This window comes from Phacochoerus africanus, chromosome 10 (assembly GCF_016906955.1).
Source record: "Phacochoerus africanus isolate WHEZ1 chromosome 10, ROS_Pafr_v1, whole genome shotgun sequence".
Taxonomy (NCBI): Eukaryota; Metazoa; Chordata; class Mammalia; order Artiodactyla; family Suidae; genus Phacochoerus; species Phacochoerus africanus.
The window spans coordinates 78,591,326-78,618,349 of record NC_062553.1 but is presented as its reverse complement, the minus strand read 5'-3'; the positions used below and the strand labels follow the sequence as shown (position 1 = coordinate 78,618,349).

Below are 27,024 nucleotides of genomic sequence, written 5' to 3'. Positions count from 1 at the left end.
TTTCTGTTCCCTGAAAAAGTCTGCTTGCCTCGGCTCTGGCTCAGCCTGGAATTGCTTCTGTCCCCACCGTCTCAAGGCTGACGATGCCACCACTTGGAGCCATCTCTTCCAGCTCTGGAGCTCTTCATTCAAACTGCTGCGCGATGATTTCTCTCTGGGCTGGTGCTGCCCGTGAGCCAGTGTAGATGCGGGTACAGGAATCAGATGGGCTTCCAGGCTTCAAGAGGAGGTGGTGCTGGGCAGGTCCAGAACATTCTGCTCGTCACTCTCCTCACTGGTTAAGAAGCAAGCTTTTTCATAGCTTCCAATAGAAAAATTTTTGTTAATGGACGTGAAGAACTAACATAAAAGGAAGAGGAGAAAAATGAAAGTAGAAGAATGATGGAACGAGGCCTCTAGCACTGATCAGAGACTGAAACCCAACTCTATCCCTTGAACTGCAAGGAGCAAAGACATCTGGTAAAGACTTAAGAAAATAAGTGGCCAGTCACTGTCCAGCACGTGCTGGCATGCTCTGTGCCACCCTTGGATGGCCCGGAGACCGGAGTAGCCTGAACTGGGTGTGGCAGCATGGCCTGGCAGTTAAAGAAAAGCAAGGATCTTAATCCCACAAACACCTTGAGCAGTAAGTGGTGTGAAGGAGCAAGCCCAAAGTCAGGTGACATAACCCAGGTCAGAGAACTGGCAGGAGACAGAGCCAGGAAGTGGTGTCAGATTCCACAGATTGCAAACCTGGGCTCTTTCGGAGGCGACCTGCCATCCAGGGCACCTGGGATGTGTGTGCTCATCCAGATGAAGAGCCTAAGTAAAGGCTCCGACACCACAAGCAAACTGTTCATTCACCCACACATTTAGCAAACATTTCTTGGCCTCTGATTCTGGCCTCAGAATCCAAATTAAATACAGGTCCATGACTACTTGGTTCCTCTGCTCCTGCACAGTGAGAGCGGAACATGCTTTAGGTTTGGATCCATGTCTAAAGAGCTGACCTTCGAATAGGATAAAGCAAGGGAGGCAGTGATGTGCCGAAGCCATCAGGGCACCTGCCGGGCTCAGCCAAGAGTGGGTGTGTGCCTACCTTTCTTTCTTCAAAGAAGTTGTGACATGGAAATATATGGATTGGAAGCATTTGGTAAAATTCCCCAGAATGTTTTCATGAATAAGATTGCGAACCGCAAATGAGGAGATAGGACAGAACGGAGAAACCATATTGAAAGCAGGAGTGCTGGTTGGTGATGCTGTCTCAGAGCGGGACTTCCAGGGCTGTTTGCTGTCCCATGGGAATACAATGTAAGCGGCGTGATTTAACATTTTCTGGTACCACATTAAAAAAGGTGAAAAGGAAGAAGTAAAACTAATTTTATAGTACATTTTATTTAACTCAATGGATCTAAATATACCCAAAGTATTATTTCAACCTGTAATTAATTTTAAAACAATCATTGGGATATTTTACATTCTTTATACTAAGTCTTTGAAATCTGCTGCCTTGACAGGTATAACTTTTTTCAGGTTGGACCAGGAACGTTTTAAGTGTTTAATAGCCACTGACTTTGCCTCCCATAGTAGACAGTCCAGCTCCAAAAAGAAAGGCTTAGAGTTCCCGTTATAGCTCAGCAGTAACGAATCTGACTAGTAACCATGAGGATGCAGGTTCGATCCCTGGCCTCATTCAGTGGGTTAAGGATCTGGCGTTGCTGTGAGCTGTGGAGGTCGAAGACAAGGCTTGGATCTGGCGTAGCTGTGGCTGTGGTATAGACTGGCAGCTACAGCTCCTTTAGCCCCCTATCCTGGGAACTTGCATATATGTCCTGGCTGCGGTCCCTTAAAAAGACTAAAAAGACAAAAAGGGGAGGGGGGGGCTTGTCCTCTGTTCTCTTGCTCTTGTTTCGTTTTTACGTACCGTGTGGATGACAATGTAGAAAGAGTGCTTGTCTGTTGTTTTCAATGGGCGGGACTGATTTGAAATCTGGGAGGTTAGAGCACTGATCCAAACCTGAAATGTGAGATCACAGCATGAGGTCCCATGATTCTCTTACGCTGCGGTGGCCATGGCCTTGGTGTTCAAGGCTTCATGGGAAAGATCTGAGAGGGGAGAAGTTCAGGGAGCACTGTTTCATTACGCACCAACAGAACTGCTTAAATGTTAGCATAACTTCCCACCACGTGTGATTCTGCGCTGGGGCCTCAGGGGGTGTGGTGTAGATAAAGCAGCCATCAGCTGGAAGACAGCAGCCAGAGTGGCGAGGCGTTTAAAGCCCTGCCAGCCAAGGACTGTGGGAGAAAGGCCCAATGTTGGTTAGGAGAGACCAGAGGCACCTTGGCTTGATGTGTGGCTACATGAAGTGCCACAGCAGGGGTACAGCCATCTTTCGGTTGCTCTGGGTGGAGGCCGAGGGCCGTGGGTAGGCGGTGCAGAGGGTCAGGTGTGAGCGCAGAGGCAGCATCTCAGAGCAGTGCGGTGAGAGAATTAGTTGCTTTCTAAAGGAGGGATTGTCTAGTTTTTGGAATGCCCAGGTGCTCAATGGTAACAAAAGTTTACAGTGTACACAGTATTTCAGCCTGTCTTGTTTGAGCCACACAGCAGCGCTGAGAGAGGCTCGTATCCCAGCTAGACAGATGAGGAACCTGGAGCTGCCGGAGCTGGTGTGTGCCTCTCCCACCCCCAGGACAGGGGTCCTGAGAGCTGGTCTCCCCTCCAGGTGGTCCAAGATGCTTTAGAGGGAATGTCTGTCTTAAGGTGGAGGTGGGATGGGGCTGGGGAGACGCCTTACAAAGTGGTAGAAAACTGGGGTGGCCAAGAAGATATCAGGCCAGGGGCGTGTGGGTTCTGCCAGAGGAAGGAAGACAGTTTCTCCAGAAGGCTGATGTGTAGCAACTTTGGTTAGTCTTAAGACAGTGAATTTTTTTTTTTTTCTCTTTATGGCCACACCCATGACATATGGAATGTCCTGGGTCAAGGACTGAATCAGAGCCACAGCTGTGACAACGCTGGATCCTTTAGCTCACTTTGTGGGCTGGGGATGGAACTTGTGCTGCCACAGAGGCCTGAGCCACTGCAGTCGTATTCCTAACCCACTGCACCACAGCGGCAACTCCTTGGCCGGTGGACTTTAAGGGGCTATTTTATGATAAAATCCATCAAGGACAGTTTGCTGTGAGATCATTCAGTGGCTGAGGGGAAGAAAAAGTGTGTTTGGTACAAAGACAGTCACGTGTTCCTGCTGTGTCCTCTCCCAGACAGAAACCTCTTTCACTTGGGGCAGTGCTGGCAGCCCTGGCCTCTGAGGTCAGGAGGGTTGCAGGGTGGGGGTGGGGAGGTGTGCTTGCTGAGTCCTGAGGTTGGGTGCCAGCCAGTGTGGACACTCAGTTGAGTCTGCGGACTGGCTCTCAGATGATCCAAGGCCCCAGCTCAGCCAGCTGTGTCTTCCCAGCTCCCCCACAGTCTTGGTTTTGGCAAGGAAAGATATCTCTGAACTTGAGGCAGGAAAATAATTCACTGCATGTTTCTGGCACATGACTGCTGAGGTCTCAGGATTCAGAGGAACATTTGTAGGTCACCTGCCTCCCTTGCCTGAGAGCCCAGCATCTCAGTAGCTTGCCTGAGGCCAGACCACCGTTTCCCTAGAGAGAAGAATGTGTGCTTTGAGCAGCAGGGCAGGGAGTGAGTGTCAGTGCCACTCATCGTAGCCTTGGGCTTTTATACGGGCATCAAGTGACTTGGGGAGCCCAGAAAATGCATCATGGACTCAGCTTTTCAGATCTATTGAAAAGAAAGAAAAGAAAGACCCACTTGTCTGAGAAGAAATAGAAGAGAGAGAATTTTAAAGATGTTTTTTAAATTAAATTTTAACTTTTGGCCATGCCCAAGGATGGCACGCAGAAGTTCCTAGGCCAGGGATCAAACCACAGCAGTGACAATGCCAAATCTTCAACCTCTAGCCACCAGGGAGCTCCTTAAATTTTATTTTATTTTTTTGATTTGCCCTGTATGGTCTTTTCCTTCCCAGCTTTCTTGCTTTTCCCTGCAGTGATAACCTGTGATGCCTATAGGATTAACATCATTATGCTTTATGCTATAAAAAAGGCAGCAAGGCAGGCTGCGCTCCTAGTTGAAGTAGAAAATTCTTTCCTCCTCCTGTGCTGGGGCAGAAGTAGCCAAGTCAAGGCCCTGGCACATCTGCTGATACGTGTGGCTCAAGCCGACTTTGAGATTCATGTGCTCCTCCTCTGTGTGTGTGTGAACACACTTTGGCCCAATGTGCTGTCACTTGATGCTGTGAGGCTGGCTGCTCTCATCACCCAACACACACCAGAACCTGGCAAAGCTGCTCCGTTAGGCTCAATGTGGGATCCTTCCAACTGTTTATAGTCACTTCTGCTTCTTGTTGTAGAAGGAATGTGTCATCGGGCTACTGTGCTCTCCAACAGCGACGGAGGGGGCGGGACTGGCCCAGGAAGAAGGACACACCAGGTCTGCTATGCGCATGGCTGGGAGCTCTGGACCTCACATCTGGTAGAACTGTATCAACGATACCGAGTGAAAATCTCCCTCACAGTCCCGTCTTGGTAGATCTAAACTGTTGCTTGTGATTTAAATTACACTTGTAGAAAAGGGGGGGAAAGTGGATGCCATCTGGCTGCATCCAGATTCCCAGGCCAGCTGTAAACTTGACCCCTGTGACCTCTGCCACCTCGCTGCCCCTCTGACAGCAAAGATGGGAGGACACGTGGCCCCGGGTGTGTGGCCCAGCCCCGGGCTCTGCTCCACTCCAGGAGCTGCATGGAAGGGGCCCCTGGGTCCCAAGCTGCCTACACACAGCTTCCCTGGCGCCCTGCAGGGTACCGTCCCCCTGCTGACAGGTGGAACTGAGGTGTGCTGTTCCTTCAAGGCAGAGCCCTTCCTCTTTTCTGGACTGATTTACTGGGATGTTTATTTGTGGCTGTCCAGTGCACTTCAGGGACACAGTTCTCCTGAGCGTATGGTCCCCCAGGCCCCACTTAGGGTGCTGTCAGGGTTCCATGTTCTCTCTGCTCCAAGCTCTCATTCTTTCTCCCGGAGACCCAGTGGTATTCCTCCGGCGGCATTCCACGCAAGCACTTGAGTGGTGGTGCTTCCGTCAGCATCAGCACCGTGGCTGAGGAAACTCTTACTTTCTTGAAGCGGTGATGACACACCCACACGGCACTCAGCCACTTCCAATTGCTGGCTGTGTTGCCACCGTTCCCATCATCATAGTGTCATCTCGGACCACCCCAATTGGAGCTTCTTCCCTAATTGGTCTACACTTATTGGAAGTCATTTTAAAAAAAGGAGTGAAATTAGATAAATTAAGGTTGAGTGAATTCTGACACATACTGTGCTAACAGATTCCAGCACTCAGAAGCCCTGTGTTAAGTCAGCTGTATTTGTTTTATGAGTACATACAATCAGCCCTCGGTGGCTGCAGGTTCTATGTCTGCCGATGCGGAGGGTCGACTGGAGCTGCGTTGATGCAGCTCTGAAGTGTTGCTGTGTTCCCGCACATCTTCCGTAGTTGTGTTTCAAAACCATAAAGGCAGGGGAGGCACTGATTCTCGTGTTAGGCTCCCAGAGGAAGCTGCTTCCTTAACTTTGCTTTAGTTAGACTTGTTAAAATGGGTAACTGAGGTATCATATGCCTGGCCTGTGACGTAGATAGTCCTCATTTTCTTCTGCCACTTTCCCTGAGTTCCCAAAGCCTATCACAGGTTGGTACCAGTGAGGATGACCGTGTATACCTGTCCCTCGGTACGTCTCTAAGGTGTACTTTCCCTCAGAGACCACATTTTACCATCTATTGTTTTGTTAATGGTTTATAAGATAATGGTGGGTCTTAGAGGAACAGTGTGTAATGTTCCTTGTTGGGTTATTTGTTAGATAAAGGTCTAGTGTTCCCATTTCTGTAGTAAGACGGAACTCTCTGGCCGGAGAGAAGCCCCTTCTCCTGTTTTCATTCAAGAGAATGCTTTCCTATTGGTTATTATTCAGGAACTATGAGTGAACTAGGGTTTGACACTTTCTTTCTTTCTTTTTTTTTCTTTTTTTTTTTGCTCTTCTAGCACCGCACCTGCGGCATATGGAGGTTCCCAGGCTAGGGGTCCAATCAGAGCTACAGCTGCTGGCCTGCACCACAGGCACAGCAATGCCAGATCCGAGCCATGTCTGGGACCTACACCACAGCTCACGGCAACGCCGGATCCTTAACCCACTGAGCAAGGCCTTATAGTTCCTAGTTGGATTTGTTTCCGCTGTGCCAGGACGGGAACTCCAGGGTTTGACATTTTCTTTGCAAATAATCGTTTTATCATTTGTTTCAAAATTAGGAGTGAAAAAGATATATTTCCAGCAAGTTAATTACAAATACCGTTTTATTTTTCTGTCAAAACCATGTTGTTCCAGTCCAAATCTTTGCTTTTAGAGAAGAGCTGAAGGTGTAGAAAAAAGGGGGCGAGCACTTTAGGTAAGTTCTAAGAGAAACGGATGGAATGTCAGTTTCCACTCAAGAGTTCACAACTTACAAAGAATTTATTTATGCAACACAGACCTGTTCTCAAATATTTTTCACAGAATTCCACACAGCAATCTACTAGAAAAGTAGTGAATTATACAACACCAAAATAACATTTTCTTGGTACAAATTGCTAATCCAAAGGGAGGGAAAGATTGTTCAGTAACAAATAGAAAGTAAAACAAGTGCGCTTCACACAGCACCCAGTAGCCTCTGTTCTCAGACCAGGGGTAGGGGAGGGGCGCCCCAACAATGGCTCAGCCTCGGGGCGAGCTTTGGTACTTGCATTTTCTTTAAAAGAAAAAGAAAGGCTGTGAGCCCAAGAGCATGTCCATCATTTCATTTTGGTGTGCCAAGAAGAGGATAGATCAGGAAAACATCGTAAATATTTCACACTTGCTATAACATTAGATCCTTTATGTTAACCACACAATAAAATATAATAGCCTCCCCCCAAACCATAATTTTCTAGGTCTAAAACATGCTCGAAGAATAACATTGATAGAAATAATTCACTGAGATGTTTTAAATTACATTTACCATAATTTAAACATTACTATTTAAATCTCAGAAATTTCAGTGCTGAAGAAGCACAACTATTTAGAAGAATACAGAACCCAAAGTACAGCATAAAATCCCCTCATCCCAGCATTATAAGCCATTTCTTTACTGCTAAAATCACACATTTCTCAAAATTACAGATAAATGGGAAGTGGGGTTTTTTTTGTTGATTTTTTTTTTTTTTGGTAATATAACTAGAAGAAGTGGGTTTACTTGCTCCACTGAATATTTCCATAATTGGTGAAAATAGACTTCTCATTATGACTAAAAATATAGATTTTTTCTTTAAACTACAGAACCCAGCAGCCAGTTTTGTGCTTTGCTATTCCCCCGAAAAAAGTCAAGCAAAGTCTACAAAAATAGCAATTAACTTTAAAAAATATTTTGCTTCTTAGAGCAAATTTAAGTTACATTCAGCTGTGATAGCTATTTCTAAGAAAAAGACGCTCAGGGTACCTCCCCTGCCTGGGCTTGGGGGCAAGGCCCACGTGGGGCTGTCGCCATCAGTAGCGGGTTTGGTACTCGTGGTGCCACCGGTTAAAGTCGTTGTAGAACAGAACAATGCTTCCTGAAGCCATGCCGGAAATGATGCACCTGGGAGAAGCACAGAGAGGAGGAGGGGTTTACAAACCTGCTCATTTCCTAGGGATGTGTTTTTAAAGAAAGAACTGTTCTCCCCGCATCCACAAGGTACACAGGATGGCAGCCAAACGTACAGCGGATGGTTTTTTTTTAATGACTACGATGCAGTCCTGAGTAGGCTCAGAGCCCACCTCTGACACTCTCCAAGGAGCTGGTTCACAGTTTGCCTTTACAGTGCAAACACAGCCAGCATGTGCAGGATGAATTGTAAAAACCTGAAACAACTAGATAGTATCTAATGGGGAGGGGGCAAGGCTGGGCTGGTGAGCCCTGCTTTTATATCAGGTGTCAGAATCAAAATAAAGGATCGTAGTCTCAAAGTAATTGTTGGTGGAGGAAGGAGCACACATCAAGTGACAGGTATCTCTGACATGCACCGAATGAATAAGGACTCAGAGTGTTGACTGTAACTCAGGCTGGGCTCTGCAGAAGAATATTCTGTGTCCATCATGCTGAGACTAGGGGCCTTGTCCTCACATCACAGCGACGCACTGACATCACCAGGGGCAGGAGCTGCTGTTGTGCCTGCACCCCTGCCCCCAATCCCGAGCAGGTGGTGGAGGAAAGGGATGGAGCAGCGGGACAGGCACTTTAGAGGGGCCTCTCCTGGAGGCAGAAGCATATTGTCTTACACCTTTCTCTGTATGATTTTGTTAGGACAGTCCTTAGGTGTCACAGTTCACATCCCTGGCAGTACATCATATCAAAATCAGGAACTCAAATGTGTCACGACAAAAAAAAAAAAAACACACACACACAAAAAAGAAGGCGATAATGAGGAAATGAGGGACAAAAAAGCACTGAGACCTGTAGAAAGCACATGGTAACATGGCCAAAGTCAGTGTCAAATTACCTTATGTGGAAAGGGATTAAACCCCCAATCAAGAGGCAGAGAGACTGGCAAAATAAACACGTTCAAACTATATGCTGTCTATCTACCAGAGACGTATTTTGATCTAAAGACAAACAGGTTGAATATGAAAGGGTAGAAAAAGATATTCCACACAAATAATAATGAAAAAGCTGGGTGGCTATGCTAATATTAGACAAAATAGGTTTTAGGTCAAAATATGATGCAAGAGACAAAGAAGGACACTATATAGAGAGCCAAATGTCAATTTATCAAGAAGATACAAAAATTACAAACATACATGAACAAACATCAGCACCCCCAAGCTCTATGGAGCCAAAGCTGACAGAATTGAAGAGAAAAGTGAAGTTCTACAATAATAACTGGAGAATTCAATAGTCTACTTTCAAAAATGGGTAGAACAGCCAGAAAGAAGATAAGGAAACAGAGGATCTGAACAATACTAAAAACCAGTTGGACCTGAGATATGAACACTCAACCAGTAACAGCAGAATGCCCAGTTTTCTCAAATACACATGGAACATTCTTCAAGATAAACCATATGTTAGGCCCAGAACAAGTCTTAACACATTTTAAAAGACTGAAATCATACAAAGTATTTTTTTCTAATCACAACAGAATTAAACATCAATAACTAAAGGAAAACAGGAAAATTCATAGTTTATGGAAATTAACCAATGGGGCAAAGCCGTAATCTCAAGGGAAATTATAAAATACCAAGACAAATGAAAACAAAACAAGCCAAAACTTACAGAATGCAGCAAAACCAGGGCAAGAGGGAAATTGATAGCTGTAAACCAATGTATTTTTTTTTAAAAGTTCTCAATCAGTAACCTAATTCTACACTTTAAAGAACTGTAAAAAAAAGGTGCAAACTAAACCCAAAACTAACAGAAGGAATAAAATAATAAAGATTAGAATGGAAATAGAGGATAGGAAAAGAGTAGAGAAAAAGTCAAAAGTTGGTTCTTTGAAAAGGTCAAAATTGACAACATTTTAGACTAGGAAAAAAGATTCAAATTACTAAAATAAATTGGAGACACTAGCACCAATTTTATAGAAATAAAAAAGAGGATTATAAGAGAATACTAGAAACATCTGTATGCCAACAAATTGGATAACCATTTGAAACAGAAAAATTGTTAGACACACATTATTCCAACATTTAATGATATACAGAAAATCTGAATAGACTCAGAACTGGTAATGAGACTGAATCAGTAATCAAAAATCTCTCTGGGAGTTCCCGATATGGCACAGTGGAAACGAATCCAACTGGGAACCATGAGGTTGAGGGTTTGACCTCTGGCCTTGCTCAGTAGGTTAAGGATCTGGCATTGCTGTGGCTGTGGTGTAGGCCAGCAGTTGTAGCTCCGATTTGACCCCTAGCCTGGGAACCTCCATATGCCGTGGGTGTGGCCCTAAAAAGACAAAAAAATAGACAAAAGGAAAAAATTATCTGAAAAAAAAAAAAAAAAAAAAAGGCCCTACACCTGATACTTCACTGGTGAATTCCACCAAACACTTAAAGAAGGATTAACACCAACTTGAATGCTTCTAAAAAACTAAAGAGAACACTTCCTAAGTTATTTAGTAAGGCCGACACACCCTGACACCAAAGTCCAACAGACTCTGTAAGAAATTATAGCTCAATATCCCTTATGGATGCTGATACAAAAAAGTCTCCAACAAATACTAGCAAACCAAATTCAATAGCATATTAAGGGGATTATACACCATGACCAAGTGGGATTTATTCTTGGAATGGAGGCATGGTTTAACATACAAAAATCAATCAATGTAATCCATAGAATTAAAAATACACATGAGAAAGGTATTTGACAAAATTCAATATTCTTTCATGATTAAAAACATTCAAACTAAGAATACAAGGAAAATACCTCAACACAATAAAGAGCATTTATGAAATATTCCCAGTTAATGTCATACTCAGTGGTGAATATTGAAAGCTTTTCCATTGTAACTGGGAACAAGACAAGGATGCCCATTTTCACCAATTCTCTTCAGTATAGTTTGAAAAGTCCTCACCAGAGCAATTAGGCAAAGAAAAGGAAAAGTAGAAGTAAAATTATCTCTTTTACAAATGACATCATCTTTATGTAGGAAATCCTAAAGATCACACATACACACAAACCTGTTAGAGCTGATAATTTAGCAAAGTTGAAGGATATAAAATCAACAAATAAAAAATAAGATGTTTCTCAAGCAGTGAACAATACGAAAAAGAAGTCATCATTGCAACAAAAAGAATAAAATGCTCAAGGATAAATTTAATGAAGGAGGCAAAAGACTTGTATATTGAAAATGAGACGATGTTGCTAAAAGAAATTAAAGATGACATAAGTCAATGGAAATATATTCCATGTTCCTAGGTGGGAAGACTTAATATTGTTAAAATAATACGAGCCAGCCAAAGCAATTTACAGATTGAGACTAATTCCTATCGAACTCTCAATGGTTTTTGCAAAAACAGAAAAGCAAACAAACAAAAAACCCATCTTAAAATTCACACAGAATCTCAAGGGAGCCCACACAGCCAAAACAATCTTGAAAAAGAGCAACGAAATTGGATGTCTGACTTCCTGATTTCAAAACTCACTATATAAAACTATAGTAATCAAAACAGTGTGGTTCTGGCTTAGAGACAAACGGGTCAACAGAATAGGAGAGAGCCCAGAAATGAACTCTCACATAAAGAGACAATCTTTTCAACAAATTGTGCTGGGAAAACCGATATCCATATGCACAAGAATGAGGTGCGACCCCTACCTGTATCATATATAAATATTCAAAATGGATCAAAAACTAAATATGAGTTAAAACTATAAAACTCTTAAGAGAGGAGTTAGAGGAAAAGCCTCCTGACATTGGATTTTGCAATGATTTCCTGCATATGACACCAAAAGCACAGGCAACAACAGAAAAAAAAAATTATACTTCATCAAAATTAGAAGCTTTTGTATATGAAAGGCCATCATGAGATGGAATGATGAAAAAATTCTGGAAATGGATACTGGTGATAGCTGTACAACAATGTGCATGTGTTTAATGCCACCAAACTGCACCAAAAAGATGGTTTAAATGGTAAATTATATGTTATCACAATATAAAGAGGAAGTAAAAGGAGAGATCATTATTAAGAAGAAATAAGATGCCAGATAAAGATTATTTCCCCCAAATGTAGGTTTTTTTAGGAAGTAAGCCAGATTTCTCAATGAAATCGTAGATAGGTATATAAGCATTTCACATGAAATTTTAAGGAAAAAGATACTTTAAGAAACATTTTTTAAAAAGCTTTTTCATAGCAATATAATTGGAACATTTGTTACCTAAATCCTGTCTATTCCTAGAGAATTCAGCCTTGTCCAAGACTGGCAATGTCATCATAAAGAAAATGTTTTTTATAAAGTATCTTGGAACCCCCGACGTTCACTGGATTGCACAGGTGACACTCACTACCCAGACCACCCGTCACCCCATTTAAATAAATTCCCTCCACAGTGTTTAATGCCACCGGTAGTGGACCACGACGCTGGAGTTACCTCTGGTCGTGAGACAGGGCCATGGCCCGGATTCCTGCGTCACAGCCTGGATAGGCAAAGAGCTGCTTGAGGTCAGACACCTGCCACACCATGACCACGCCGTTGTCTCCTCCTGTGAGCAGGTACTGCCCGTCCCGGCTCAGCTGGATGGCCTGTGGGATACAAGGACGTTGACCAGACATGTGACTCCAGGGAGATGGGCCCCATCCCATTTTGATTAATTCTTCTGCCTCCAGCTACCATGCACGCGGAGAAGGGAGAGAGTGGGCGTGTGTCCTGAGGAGTTTTCAGGGACTCTCGAGTCAGAGAAAACTTCTGCCGTTTTTTTTTAAACTCAAGTGGGCCAAGTTAGGCAATACTTGAGGTTTTTGTTGGTTTATGCTCAAGTTTTGCTTTTTTAAATGTTTGCTTTGTAAGGATGAAGTGGCAAACTCTTCCACTTCTACGAACAACTAAGGAAACGGAGCACGTTGTGGATGGGGAGCTTCCTGGCATCTTCCCCTGTACTGTGCACACGCTAAGCCCATTCTGTACCCAGGCTGGGCAGACGGTGCTAGCTGGCCTCAAGTTCTGCTAAAACACTGCTGCCTTGGGGGCTAGGGAGACCACCTACAGCTGGAGCCACCTTCACTAGGCCTGCTGGATTTTTCCAGCAGCTGGGAAGACAAGTTGGTGGGGAACCACAACTTCCAAGATGATGAAATCCAGTCTAATAAGCATTTTCGTTTTGCCCAGGACTGACTGTTTCCTGCCAGTGCTCAGCACGAAGGGCAGGCATGTAATCTACTCGTCACTCCTGTCCAAGCGGCCAACAGCAGGCCACTGCCTGGTTTCATATGACTTCTTACATTTTTTCATGGTTGAAAAAAATCAAAAGAATGATATTATTTCATGACGTGAAAATTATATGAATTCCAAATTTCAGTGCCCATAAATAAGGGTTATTGGAACACCATGACGCATTCATTTCTGGTAACCTTCACAAGTAATTGCAACAGAGTGCAGAGCCTGCAAAACCTGAAGTATTTACTCTTTGCCTTGGTACAGAGACAGTGTGCCAATTCTTGATAAAAAGGGTCCTCCTGGAGTTCTCTTGTCAGGCAGTGGGGTTAAGGATCCAGTGTTGTCACTGCTGTAGCACGGGTTCCATCCCTGGCCCAGGAACTTCTGCATGTTGGGGATGCAGCCAAAAAATACAGTAAAAGGTCCCTCCCTACTACTGAGAGCCAGTCTTACTACCATTCCTCTCCTCTTGCCCAAGCCTCCTTTCCTGGCTAATGTATTAAGATACACGTTTCCTTTCTTTAGCCACGTGGCCCCGGGTGTTCTAGAAGTTACTGCCAATGCCTGTAATCTGATGTCCACACAGACACAGTGAATGTGGGAGTCCAGACTGTACTGGCTAGCGAGAAAGAAAAGATCTACCTTCGGAAAAATATATTTGCACTGTTTTGCACTCAGAGTTTTCATGTAGTTGCCTTAAGTCTTTCATTTACCCTTTGACCAAAAAAAAAAAAAATTTAAATCATAAAGTAAGGACTATTTCAATTCACATGCACATTCTGAGGTCTCAAACTTAGCTTATTCTCAAGAACACACACAAAAAAAATCTAAGAAAGAAAAACCCATGGGTGGGAGATGGTTACATGTAAGAAGTATTCTCTAAATATTAACCAAGTACAAATAGTAAGATTTTGCAATATCAATGAAAACCAATATCCTTTTCCCACATTCATTTCACAAATGGCACTCTCTGGAGGGTACCTGGGAAAGGCAATGAAGACGACAACAAATAACTATTTGCTACACTTATAGATCCAGCTGATGAAAATCCATTAACCTTATGGCTGTGGTTCACTTGAGTTTTATACTTGAGGCTTTTTACTGAATAAGTGCTATATTAAAACAAATTAAAGCCATTAATCTTTAACTCTTTGTTCTAGAATAAAGACTCTCTAACCCTAGTTCTATGTTGAAATAAATAAAACCAGGACTTTAGGACTATGCATTTATCAGCATCTAAAACATTCTAATAAACCAGGGGCCTGCCAAAGTTAGAAAAGATTTTGTTGGCCTTTCTCCTGAGGGACCTGACAAATTTCCCTGGAGGTAAAGAGCCAGGCTAGCATTTTCTGAATGGCACCCTGCCTTCCACCTAAACTAGCTTTCCTGTACTTAATTCTAATATACCTGCTCAGGATCCAGGGTGGGGTGAGACGAGATTTTTAGGGCTCCCTGGACATGTGTTAATCTTAGGCTCTGAAATCCTGAAGGCCTGGGCAACACTGTGGCTGCGTTAGTTTCCAGCAGGGACCAGCAGGCCACAGCGTCTGCTGGCGACAGACACATCCCAAGGCACAGCTTCCTCAGGAAAAGAAAAGAGTTCCTATGGGTGAAACAGTGGCCACCCTTGGCTGAGGCTAACATAATTTTGCTGCCCACCTAAATTTAAGTTACTAAGTCATCGAAACACTGCCTAACTGATGTGCTTTGTTAACCAAATATCACTGAGCATCTAAATAAAAACTGGTGGGAACCCCCAGGCCACCTGCCTGCAGGGTTCTTGCTCTTTCAAAGGAACTTCCTTTCAGGTCTGAGCTAATGACTAATTTGCTGCCATGGCCTTCCTTCCTTATATGGGCTCAGAGCGGAGGCTGTTGCTCTCTCACGTCCCTAATTCCCAGCCTGCGGTTTCCTTCCACCCTTCCTGGGGCAGTTAGCTGTGAAAGTGTGGGTCTCTGGAGCCGCACACGGGCGGTGCTCATTTCAGGCAAGCTCTCTTTAATCACACGGTTGCCACTTGCAAGTTAGTGTGATAAAGTGCAGGAGTGCTGGGAAAAAGGCAATAGATTGTTTAAGCCTAAAATCCAGGGGGAAATATTGCAGAGGGAAAATAACCAGTGGCCATAGGGCAGAGAGGAAAAGCATGTGTGTACGCGGAGTCTGCAAAAAGCCTCCTGACTTTGCCTGGAGGAACGTCTTGGAGCCTTTGGTACGAACTGAAATGCCACAGAAATGGTTCCAGCTGGCAAGGGATTGCAAATTATTTTACAGATTTATTAGTGTAGCTGACAATATAATCGCAACTCAAAGTGACGGATTATCAACATTATTACCGTAAAGAAAAGAGGAAAGGAAAAGCCTCTGATGTGCACTTGGTTTAAATGAAGGGAGGGAAAAAGAAAAGCAGAGCGAGCGCATTCTGTGTGCCGGCCTTCGTGGCAGAGGCGGTCAAAAGGCACTGGAAGGAGTTCCCGTCGTGGCACAGTGGAAACAAATCCGACTAGGAACCATGAGGTTGCGGGTTTGATCCCTGTCCTTGTTCAGTGGGTTAAGGATCCAGCGTTGCCGTGAGCTGTGGTGTAGGTCACAGAGGAGGCTCAGATCCCTCGTTGCTATGGCTCTGGTGTAGGCCGGCGGTAACAGCTCCAATTAGACCCCTAGCCTGGGAACCTCCATATGACCAGGTGAGACCCTAAAAAAAAAAAAAAAAAAAAAAGCACTGGAAAAAACTCACAGAAGAAGCAAGCTGACTTAAGCAATCATCCTTGGAATATAGAAGCAGCCAAGGAGCCAAGTGCAGTGTAACTATACTTAGGGTTTCTCTTCCTTCATACTTCCTGACCCCAATATTTACGTGAGAAGGGAGTGATCAGACCACATCTGGAGACATCAGACACAACTGATGTCACCTAAGTTGCCCTAGGTCAGGAGCAACAATGAGTGAAGTGGCCGGAAGTAGCTTAAAGTGCCACTCAAAGGGTGGAGGCCTCTGCGACCTTCCCAGCCCCAACACGTCCCGGGTCCCTTCGCTGCCTGCAGCTCACACACGCCTCCATCCCCATCTCAGAAGATGACAGGACACCACTTCATCTTACCTTAACCTGGCACCTACGAGGAGTCTGGAGATGAGAAAAGGACCTTGAAAAAAATAGCCTCTCCAAGGAGCAGTCCTCCCTGTCCAACCTCTAGTACTTCCGGAGCCCTGTCCTGAAAGTGAAATGAGACCCCAGGAGGTCCACCAGCACTCCTGCCTCCTGTAAACCTAAAGCCAAAAAAGGTCTGCCTGACGGACATCAGAGTCTGAAGCAGCCCTTCCTTAACTTCCTGCGTTGGGGCCTTGCCATCCACAGAGAAGTCAGGTCTGCAGTTAGGCGCTAATCCTAATTATCTTCATCCCCACCACTCCCACCAAAGACCTGTTCCACTATAAAGAGAGCTGGTTTAGGGGTCCTTGGCTGCACTGTTTGAGCTCAGACACTCAGAAAACAATACTATTTGGTTAACTTTTTTTTTTTTTCTTTTTAGGGCCGCACCTGTGGCACGTGGAAGTTCCCAGGCTAGGGGTCAAATCAGAGCTGTAGCTGCCCGCCTGCACCACAGCCACGGCAGCGCAGGATCTGAGCCGTGTCTGCGACCTACACCACGGCTCATGGCAATGCCAGATCCCGGATGCGGTGAGCAGGGCTAAGGATTGAACCCATGTCCTCACAGACACTAGTTGGATTCTTAACCTGCTTAGTCACAATGGGAACTCCCCTATTTGGTTAACTTTCTTAGGTAAAGAACCAAAACCAGCCAAACAAACCAAGCAGTGCCACTGACGCCGCCCAGGGTGGCTTTGCAAGTCCTCAGGAAATGTCTGCTGAAGGCACATCGCCGGCTTCACTTAGTGGCCCAGGGGCCTCAGGCACAGAGCGTTTGGGCTGAGTGGAGCCGTGGGATGGGCTGTGCTCTGGGACGGAGACAAGACCCTTGACGATTTTCTTTTGGGGTGGAAAAGAGGCCCTGGGGGCTAAAAACAGAGGTTTCTTTGGCGAACCCTCTCCCTCCTTACTCGCCATGCTGTGAGGTAAAAACACAGAATGTTGAAAAGTCTGCAAGTTACACTTACCCTTATGTTATCATCTGTTTCCATGGTGGCCTGGAGTTTCCCATTCACACTAAATGTACAAAAGAAGCCATTTTCATAGAATATGACACAGTGACCCTCTCTTGAAGCTTGAATGAGTTTTGGTCTCAGGCAGTTTTCAGGACCCTCCAGAGTCCTTAACAAGTCTCCATTCATGGAATGTATGAGGCATGGTCCTTCTGAGAAAACAGGAGGAACAAAAGCAAAATGAAACTTTTGAAAAAGAACAGACACAGGTGATCTGAATCCTGAGCACAGTGCCAACAGGATCATAGTACATGTTATAGCTGAAGAAAGCCTTTCTATATACCTTATAGATCAGTTAACTTTTTGTTTGTTTGTTTTTTGTTTTTGTCTTTTTGTCCTTTTAGGGCCGTACCCATGGCACATGGAGGTTCAGAGCTGTAGCCGCCGGCCTACACCATAGTCACAGCAGTATAGGATCTGAGCCGGATCCTTAACCTGCTCAGCGAGGCCAGGGATCGAACCTGCAACCTCATGGTTCCTAGTCAGTTTCATTTCCACTGTGCCAGGCCAGGAACTCCTATCAGTTACTTTGTAAAATCTGCGTACTGGCCAGTACTCACCTTCCACTTGGGAGAGGAGAAAGCTGAGTCATACATGTTCAAGTTCAGTTCTTAAGAGACAGGAAGTTACTTTAGGAAATTCATTACGACGAGAGGTGATAAGAACTGGAGGAACTTAGTAAGGAACAGGACAGATTTCAAGTCCTGGGAGAGCTTCCAGGAAGGCTGGGCTACCATCAGACACACCATGACTGCCTCTGACCCTCCCTCATCTCACGGGGGCCCAGTGGTACCAGCACTTGGCCCTCTGTGGTGAGAACTCATTGAGGCAGCTTCTGAAGGCCTGAGCCTTCTCTCCCACCGCTCAGTGCTTTCCCTGGAAGCCCACCTCCTCAGCCTTCAAGTACATTCATACAGCCATGCTCTGCCACCTGTCATTGGTGAGTCTGCTTCCCTGCCGTCCCCCCAACAGGCAGCTGCAGTCACCACTCCTTGCTCCCAGGGCTGACCTCCAGGCTGAGCTGTTTGAGGAGGATGGGGAAGCCCAGAAGCAGCAGTGCTTTTTCATCTGTATTGCATGCCTGCTACATGCAAAGCAGAGGAGGAGCAGGCAACCAACACTGCTTGTGTGATAAGGCAGTTCTAAGAAATGTCTGAGTTGGATGAAAGGGGTACTAGACTTAGGCCCTGCTCCTCTCTCCCTCGAGGCTCCATGGAGTTCCTGCTCTCCACACGACTACCAAAGCATGCAGTCTTTGCTTTGCTCCGTTCCAGTGTGTGTGACTCTCAGTTATCACTTTTAAACGACACTAGTCCCCCATGCTGCAGTCCAGATTTCAGTTATCCCAGTAATTATATAAAGTGCAATCTTCATGGCCAGCTCTTCAGTCCACAAGTCATAAGTAACAGGTGTCGTGATGGGTGACAAACCACATCACTTCTTCCAGAGTCGGTCAGTGACCCGCATGTCTAACTCAGCTCGTGCACAGACAGCAAATGCTGTAGTTAGGTGCCCTCTTTGTCTCCCAGCGATGGAACTAGGTGGCATTTTACAAAAACGGGTAATCAAAAGAGGGTACTGGCCAACCAAGATGAATTTCCCATAAGGAAATCAACAGTGACCAAGCTGAAAGTGAGATCTGAATCAAACATAAATGGAGCCAGAGAAGACAGAGCTGACCGGGGGAACGTGGACAGTGCTGGGGGCCTGCAGATGGGCAGCCGGAGGCTGGGACTGAAGGTTAACTCACTGCTCTAAGTTAGGAAAGTGGCTGTAACACACATGAGGGGCTCCCCAAAGAAGTGATGCCAGCAAAACCCCTCACATTACGGAGACCTGGGAGATAGTTCATGACACTGAAAGCCCGGGAGATAAAATGGTGGAAGCTGATCCAAACTTAGGAAGGAGTGACAGCTGGTGAAGGCCTACAGAAGATTCTCACTCCTGAAGTCACAAGGAGACAAGGGGGTGAGTGCTGTTCCAAGTACTCTTGTGTATTTTCCACAAAGAAATAAAAGACTTTCATTCTCAATGTTTCTGATGTTTTCAATCACAGTGTACTAAGTAAACGTGAGTCTTATTTTTTCACATCCCTATAAATTTATGTGTATGTATGAATATATGCGTATGTAAAACTAAACAAAAAAACTATTTTTTTTCCTTCTTTTTTGGCCACCCCATGGGATATGGAGTTCCTGGATCAGATCTGAGCCGTGGCTGCGGCAGTGCTGGATCCTTTAACCCCCTGTGCTGGGCCAGGGATCGAACCTGTGTCCTGGTGCTGCACTGATGCGGCCGATCCCATTGTGCCAGAGTGGGAACTCCTGAACAAGAGAACTTTTAATGTTTTGATAAAAAACATTTAAGGCCATGGAACTATCATAAAATCTCCCACTGACTATTAAAATTTACCACTGATTATTGTTAATCATAATATTTCCTATTGAAACTATTGATTTTTAAGGTCTGTGCATGGTTTTGTCTTGCACGGTCATTTTTATGGTCCCGTGCCACTGCACAAAGTGAAGATAGCCTGTAACGTGACAGGTTCATTTTACATGTCCAGTTTGGATCATGTGTAGTCCAAGAGCTCATGTTAGCTGAGGATAAATGAAATCACTGGGTGTAAGAAGGAAAAAATTCCAGCAGTTATAGAATCCTTGCTATCATTATTACTATGTCATTGTTTTGAGCAACTAAATTTTTAAACACAATCCTCTGAATATTTAATAAGTCTTGTTAGCTAGACTAAATATTATAGTTCAAGACACAGATAAGGTGACTCGAAAACTGCGTGCTTTCCCACCAAACTAGCCTAAGAGACTGTGTGATTACAGTACTTTCTGTGTGCGTTTAGACCTCAGTTCTGGGCAGAGGGACAGAGAAATGGACAGGCTATTATAATCAAATAAGGAATGAATTGGAAACAGCTCTATCCCTGGTCAGATCCTGCTTTGTTGTGCGTGCTCTTGGAAAGCTTGCTGACTGCCTTTGGCCTAAACACAGGGCCGTGCTCTTAGGGCAGACCTCCAGCAAATAAGCCTAAGTATCTTTCCACTCTGTTCCAATGCCATCCTGGCCCCTGCCTAGGTCAGCGATTTGGAAGGTTGAAACAGACTGGGTGGGGAGTTTCCATCCAGGTGTGAGATGGAACCCATCCCAGTCACGGTCCAGAAGAATAAACAAATATACAAAGATGGTCCTTGTTCTTGCCTCACTCTTCAGAGCTGAGCTGTGAAAGAGAACTTCCTGCTGTGATGGAATGTTCCTTTTCTGGGCCATCCAGTAGAGGAGCCCCTAGTTGGATGTGAATATTGAACCCTTGAACTGTGGCTGGTGCCACCAGGGAACTAACTTTTTAATTTGATTGCATTTCAGTTAACGTCCACAGTTCCAAGTGGCTAACGGCTGCCATAATAGACAGCACAACTTTAGACACAAAGGGATCACATTCAGGAGTTCCCTTGTGGCTCAGTGGGTTAAGGAGCTGGTGTTGTCACTGCAGTAGCTCAGGATCACTGCTGGAGTGGCATGGTTCGATCCCTGGCCCAGGAACTTCCCCATATGCAGGTGCGGCCAAAAAAAAAAAAAAAAAAAGTACCAAATTCATCTTTGGTAATCCATTAGTAGAAGACACTAAGAAACACAGCCATTTGATGAGGGTGCCACAGATTTACCTTTAGAACCACTTAACACCAGGCCTAGCTCCGCGCAGACAGCAGCACAGGTGACCTCGTAGTCGTGGCCTGTCAGGATGGCCCGAGGAGTAGTGGTCTCACCTTTAGGAAAAAAAGAAAGAGATCATGCAGGGGATGCCCTCTACTCAGATTAATCATCAATAACTTCTTCCTCATTCCCATAATGCATCAGTCTTTCATTTACGGCTTAGAAATTTGTCCAAAAATCCTATTTTAGGAGTAGATCCAAACTATATGCTATAGTTTGAGGAACACATGTTGCTAAAGTTCTAAACCTTACATGATTATCAAGCGACAGTTTAAAACAGAATGAAGTGAGTCAAAAATTTGCATTATAAATTGCCTTACTTTTCAAATACAAATATGAGCTCCTTGATTAGATGGTTTATGGATGATTATGTGGATGATTATGAAAATGGGGACCCTGAAGTTCCCGTCGTGGCGCAGCGGAAAGGAATCTGACTAGGAACCAAGAGGTTGCAGGTTCGATCCCTGGCCTCGCTCAGTGGGTTAAGGATCTGGCGTTGCTGTGAGCTGTGGTGTAGGTTTCAGACGAGGCTTGGATCTGGTGTTTCTGTGGCTGTCATGTAGGGCAGTGGCTGTAGCTCTGATTAGACCCCTTGGCTGGGAACCCTCCATATGCCACAGGTGTGGCCCTAAAAAAAAAAGAGAGAAAGTGGGGATTCCGGCTTAATTCACATTTCAAAAAAAGGCAGCCTCATCTGCCCCCTCACTCAGGCCTCCTCCTCTGGGGCCACTGAGACCCCTGTCACAAATGGAGATGGTCTGAAGTAGGACCTATGACATCTCAAAGCAGCCCCTCTCTTAAGTCCCTATTGTCTTCCTTAAGTTTATGTGTCATCCTTGTATAAAATCATACAAGGTATTCTTCTCTGCAGTTCATTCAAAGAACAGAGGGGGGATTAAACTATTAAATGTAATTCTGCTGATAAGTGATTGAAATTTGGGGGGGGGGGAAGGATGGCAGGGAAGAAGTATCCAAATAATGGAAGATGTTTCAAAACATGTCACATGGTTGAAGCCATCCAAGTCATCGCAGTCCCAAACTAGAAAGAAAACTGGCTGGTGGATGAGGAACCCACACCAGGACTGGCCCAGCACTTGAGTCAAACAATACCATACACATGGCTGTCCTTGGGATAGTCACGCACCCCAAGGAGAGAGATCTGGCAGATCAGGGAAAATCCAGCAGAAACCTACTGTCCTTGGAAGCAAATGCTGCTGGTCCAAAAAAATTAATGAGTGCTTTTTATGATGGTCATGCATTCTCTGAAATGTCATGCAAACTGATGACTGGGAATGGGGAGGGGAAGAAGGAAAGCAGGGTGTATGGAGCACACACAGGCCCGTGACCCAAACCAGGGCAGGGCCCAGCTCTGCGCTCCCAGCCCTGCATGCCTGGTCATCTCACATCATTCATTGAATTTATTGGGGTGCAGGAGCACAGCATTGTCCCCGGTGTCCCTCCTGGCTTTGGGGGACTATGGGTGCTTCTGAGTGAGATGGAAGTGAAGAGGCATCCTGTCAGATGCGGCACCACACTGGCTGTGCTGCACGTGGTCAGACGCGGGAAATGGCCTGCACACTTGGTGACAAAGGGAGACCTCAAATGACAGTAAAAGGCCAGGTGTGAGTGGAACCAGAGGCCTGGTTTCATTTGATTCCAAGTTTTAAAACTTCTCTAGGGAGAGAAACCCACCTTAATACAAAGTTCACTTATTTTCCAAACCAGAAAGCAATGGTTACAACAACAGCTACTTTTGTTTCCTTAAAAAGTATACACATTTGGGAAATTTGTCAAGAAAAGAAGCAGATAATGCAAACCAGTCTGAACTACTTAACTTTCTGTTGGAGATAAGTCTTGCCAAGAAATTAGAGATAAATCTGCTACGTTTTAAAAGGTTGCCAAAAAATAAAATAAAATAAAATAAAAAGTTGCCAATACTGTAACCCTGATTCATGCCCCCCCCCCAAATACCGAAAAATGTTATTTTTGAAATTAATGTTTAATTAAATCCATTGGCAGCTTTTTTTAAATCAAGGATTAAAATCACTGAGAGCTAAGCACTATATTTTCGGTGTGCTTATTCCCTTTTTGTTTTCAAAAGTTACCATTTTATGAGGGGGGAGGTTTGTGCTTTAACTTGAATTGGCTTGGAATTCCTCAGTGGAAAATGGAAAGCTGATGGCAACTGAAAGCAATCTAAATGTAAGCCAAAGTAAACAAAGGACAGATGGATAATGGGGACCCAGAGGACGCTGTCACTTAAGTATGCCAATGCGAACGTTTTGTTTTCTAGATCTAAGGATATTTTCTCAGGGACACAGGGAGGAAGTGACAAGAGTGCTGTCAACTGATTTCTTTCTTTAATGTGAAAGAGTTGAAAACCTGAGGATTTTCTATGACTAATAGTTTAGGGAGATGCATAATTAACCCTATAAATAGTGAATTAAGGTATAAGCATTCTTTTTTTTTTGTCAACTCATAATTAAGATTTTTATAAGTATGCTTTACCTCCAAAATACAAGCTTCCCATATTCCATACTATACCAGTTGTGGTGCTTCCTTCTGAACGTCAGAGGACACAGGCACATGCTGGGTAACTTCAAAACTGGAAAGAGACTTCTCTTTTCCTGGGGCCTGATCTCTAAATAAAGGAACTGTTCAATGCCAGGACTCTGGCTTCATTGTTTGGCAAAATGGTTCCTAACCCAGGAAGCAGGTTAGACAGTTCAGGAAGTATGGGGGGCGAAAAAGGAGAAAAAGAGAAGGAAAGGAAACGAAAAACAACAAATTGAAAGCAGAAGCGTACACTTCTGATGACTGGGTTCTTCTCAGGTAACTGGTTTCACCAGCACTCACTAGATTTCCAGTAAAAAGGCTGCTGCTGAACTTTCCTCCCTTTTAGGAAAAGCACATTCATGGCCTCTGAAAATCCACAGTCAATATAAGGAGAGTGATCACTTCCTGTAAGAAAAGCTATTGCCAGTCTTTTTGGAGAGACTGAACTGTGCACTCTTTTGGTGTATGTGGTACAGACTCAGCATTCTTTCCATTTCCCCATTGAAAAAAAAAAAAAATCTGTTCAAAATAAACACGTGCATTTTTATAGGTTCCAATCAACGAAATGTTTTACATGTTAAAATTTCATTACGGCAAATGGGATGACATGATAGAGGATTTAAATCCAACAGGTCCATATCGATTATGTTCAACAGACATTTTGGGAGCCCCCTGGGACGGAATTATGAGGGGTAGAGGGGACCACGGGAGGCAGAGCACAGGTTTCAAGTGTGGCTCAGAGAATCTATTCTATCTCTGTAGTCACACCTTTAAACAGCATCCTGCAACCTGGCAGTAACAGCTCACGCATCAACAGCAATACACATGTGTACCTGTGTGTCTTTGTTTGGAGAACACAGAAACACAATCTGGGAACCGTATCACTCATTCTCCCTGTAACACTCACCTAAATCTATCCTTCCCAACTACTCGTCAGCCCACAGAGCTAATACCTAGGGGCAGATCAGCTCCAATAAATTACTTTTTCAAAGATCCCAAAGCTATGGCCACCTCTCACCGAAGTCTCTAAACTGAATAAAGAGTAGGGGGCAAAAGTCTTCAAAAAACATACCGGGTTAATTCTTTGATAAAAAAATTGCAGTAGTTAATGGATACACAAAGTCTTGACTTTTGCTTTCTGAGATAATAAGTGCTACCAAAAGCTGGACCATAAAGCAGAACAGATTCCCTTAAGAACCTTTTAAAGTCTTACTGCGGGAAAAATTGTCATGGCTTTCAATAAAGCCAAAGAGAAAAATTTATCTTGCTGCTAGTTTAAGGGGCGCCACTTCAAACTCTTCTTAAAGAAAAAAATAAAAAGAGAAAGGGTATAGACTTCTTGGACTGCTTTGAAAAGCAATTGCTTGAGCAATTGCTTCAAAGGAAAGGGGCGTCTTTGTCCAGAGAGTAGGTTTATGCCTAGTGATGCAAATCCTAACCAAAGGCTGAAAAGGATGCTCAGTGCATCTTTATGGATGGCCTTAAAGGAAGATGAACAAGTCAAAGGAGATTAAAGACAGTCCAAATCCTGCCACGAATACCAGGACACACCAGTTTTTACAGATGTGCTTCTCTCGGTACATAACACTGAATATCAAGCACTAACTTAACAGCATTCTAACAACCCAACTTGCATTTAAGCAGCACAAGACCTCCCTAACACCCATTTAGGATTTATACTGGACCTGTTTTAAAATATTAGGTGAAATGTTTTACACCATTAGGCAGAATAACAAATGCTGCTATGAAATGTGTTTCTTTGGTGCCCTCAAAATGCTGGGTGTATTTCTCCATCAAATGGACTCTGAACCACTTAAAGTTATACCTGAAAGAAGAGAAGTAGAAAATAGTAATTTCTCTAGTATCCTGTGCATAAATATCCCATGAGAAAAATATTTCAAAAGCTCTGTCTCCGTTAAGGCAATGGAATTATTAATCCAGGTAAAAATAGACTCGACACATACTGTTGGCAAACTTTGAATTACATTTTAATAAATGAAGTTCTTGGTATTTTTGGCATCATCTCCCCAGTCTTAATGAAAATGAAATTGCTTTAAAAAGGCACTGCAAAGTTCTCACTAGCAGTTTAAATATGTTGTTCTGAGTAGACCGAGAATCCCCTTCATTCATTCACCTTTTTCATACCATCGATTATGGAATGAAGTGCAATTCAGCAGTTCCCTAGTCTTAAGCAGCACAAAACCTCCCTAACACCCATTTTTATGGAAATAAAGTGGGTTCTTCCAATTAATACTTAGTTCATATTTAGGGCAGAAGTTAACATTTCCATTTTGGTTACTCTTTCATTCCTTCACTCCTTCATTCACTCAGTAACATTTACTGGGTATATATCATGTGCAATGCAGTGTGCAAATAAGGAGGGGAGAATTTTTTATACAAAATGAATATTTACTATCAATTAATAAAGCCTTTTTAAAAATAAAAACAACTGGGAGTACCCATTGTGGCAAAGCAGAAATGAATTTGACTAGGAACCATGAGGTTGTGGGTTCGATCTCTGGCCTTGCTCAGTGGGTTAAGGATCTAGTGCTGCCGTGAGCTGTGGTGTAGGTAACAGATGTGGCTGGGATCCTGTGTTGCTGTGGCTGTGGTGTAGGCCGGAGGCTGTAAATCCAATTCAACCCCGAGCCTGGGAACCTCCACACACCACGGGTGCGACCTTAAAAAAAAAGCAAAAAATAAAAATATAAATAAATAAAAACCAATATAATTCTCTGGACTAGTAAAATCTAATGCCATCTGATCTCTTACAGATATAAAACAAAATATGAAACCTGGTTTTAGAAGAAAATCATTTCAATGGAGTACTCATTTTGAAAGAAAATTTAAGTTTGTATAAGAACCTAAATATATAAGTATATATAGATTTAAGAAGATCTCAATATTATAGAGTATATGCCAGCCACTTCCTAAAACAGGATACTGCTCTTTTGTCCATGCCTTCTGTTCCATTTTATTTACAACTAAATACTTCAAAACATTCATCAACAGAAAAATTTCATATGAGAACTGAACACCAAGCTTTCTCATGTGGTAAATCAAGAAAGGAAATGATTTTTTCTGAAGCGGAAAGGAGGTTAGCTGTTAAATGTTTCTTAAATTTTTCCATTAACTTCCTAATTTTTCAATGGGAATTATAACACTACATTTTAATTATACAAAGAAAAATTATTTAAGGTTGTTGGACTTATTCCATCTCCTCCAGCCTCCCCTCTGCTCTTCATTCATTATGGTCTCTTTAATGAAAAAGATAAAATGTCAATTCGATTAAACATACAGACTACAGAAAACAAGCCAGAGCTGCATTTAGGGTGTGACAACCAACAGACAGTAAGTTTGGTAGCTTCCTCTTGTAAATAATATTAGAATTATTAATGTCAGACAATGTAAGGTTGGTATAAAAATCAACAATATGTTCCCGGCTGGCCTAGCGGTTAAGGATTCAGCATTGTCACTGCTGTGACTGGGGTTCAATCCCTGTCTTGGGAATGTCTTCTGCATGCCACAGGTGAGGCCAAAAAAAAAGAAACCTTCTTGATTTACATAAACTTTCTTCTACTTTGTGAAAGGAGCTGACAGTGAACGTTTATGAAAGTGAATGGTCATGGAATCATC

The 27,024-nt window shown here is 43.7% G+C and overlaps 1 protein-coding gene across 4 annotated transcripts in view; it reads right to left on the bottom strand.

Moving 5' to 3' along the window:
* Positions 1 to 6,528: 6,528 nt before the first annotated feature.
* Positions 6,529 to 27,024, bottom strand: part of LRBA (LPS responsive beige-like anchor protein) — a 709,127-nt gene continuing 688,631 nt past the window's right edge. For all 4 annotated transcript variants that reach the window (XM_047799683.1, XM_047799682.1, XM_047799684.1 and 1 more), the window contains 4 exons: positions 20,784 to 20,885; positions 17,062 to 17,258; positions 12,168 to 12,319; positions 6,529 to 7,685 (listed from right to left, as the gene is read on the bottom strand). In XM_047799683.1, coding sequence (XP_047655639.1) covers positions 7,595 to 7,685; positions 12,168 to 12,319; positions 17,062 to 17,258; positions 20,784 to 20,885 — 542 coding nt within the window. In that variant the 3' untranslated portion in view covers positions 6,529 to 7,594. The remainder of the gene's footprint in view (positions 7,686 to 12,167; positions 12,320 to 17,061; positions 17,259 to 20,783; positions 20,886 to 27,024) is intronic.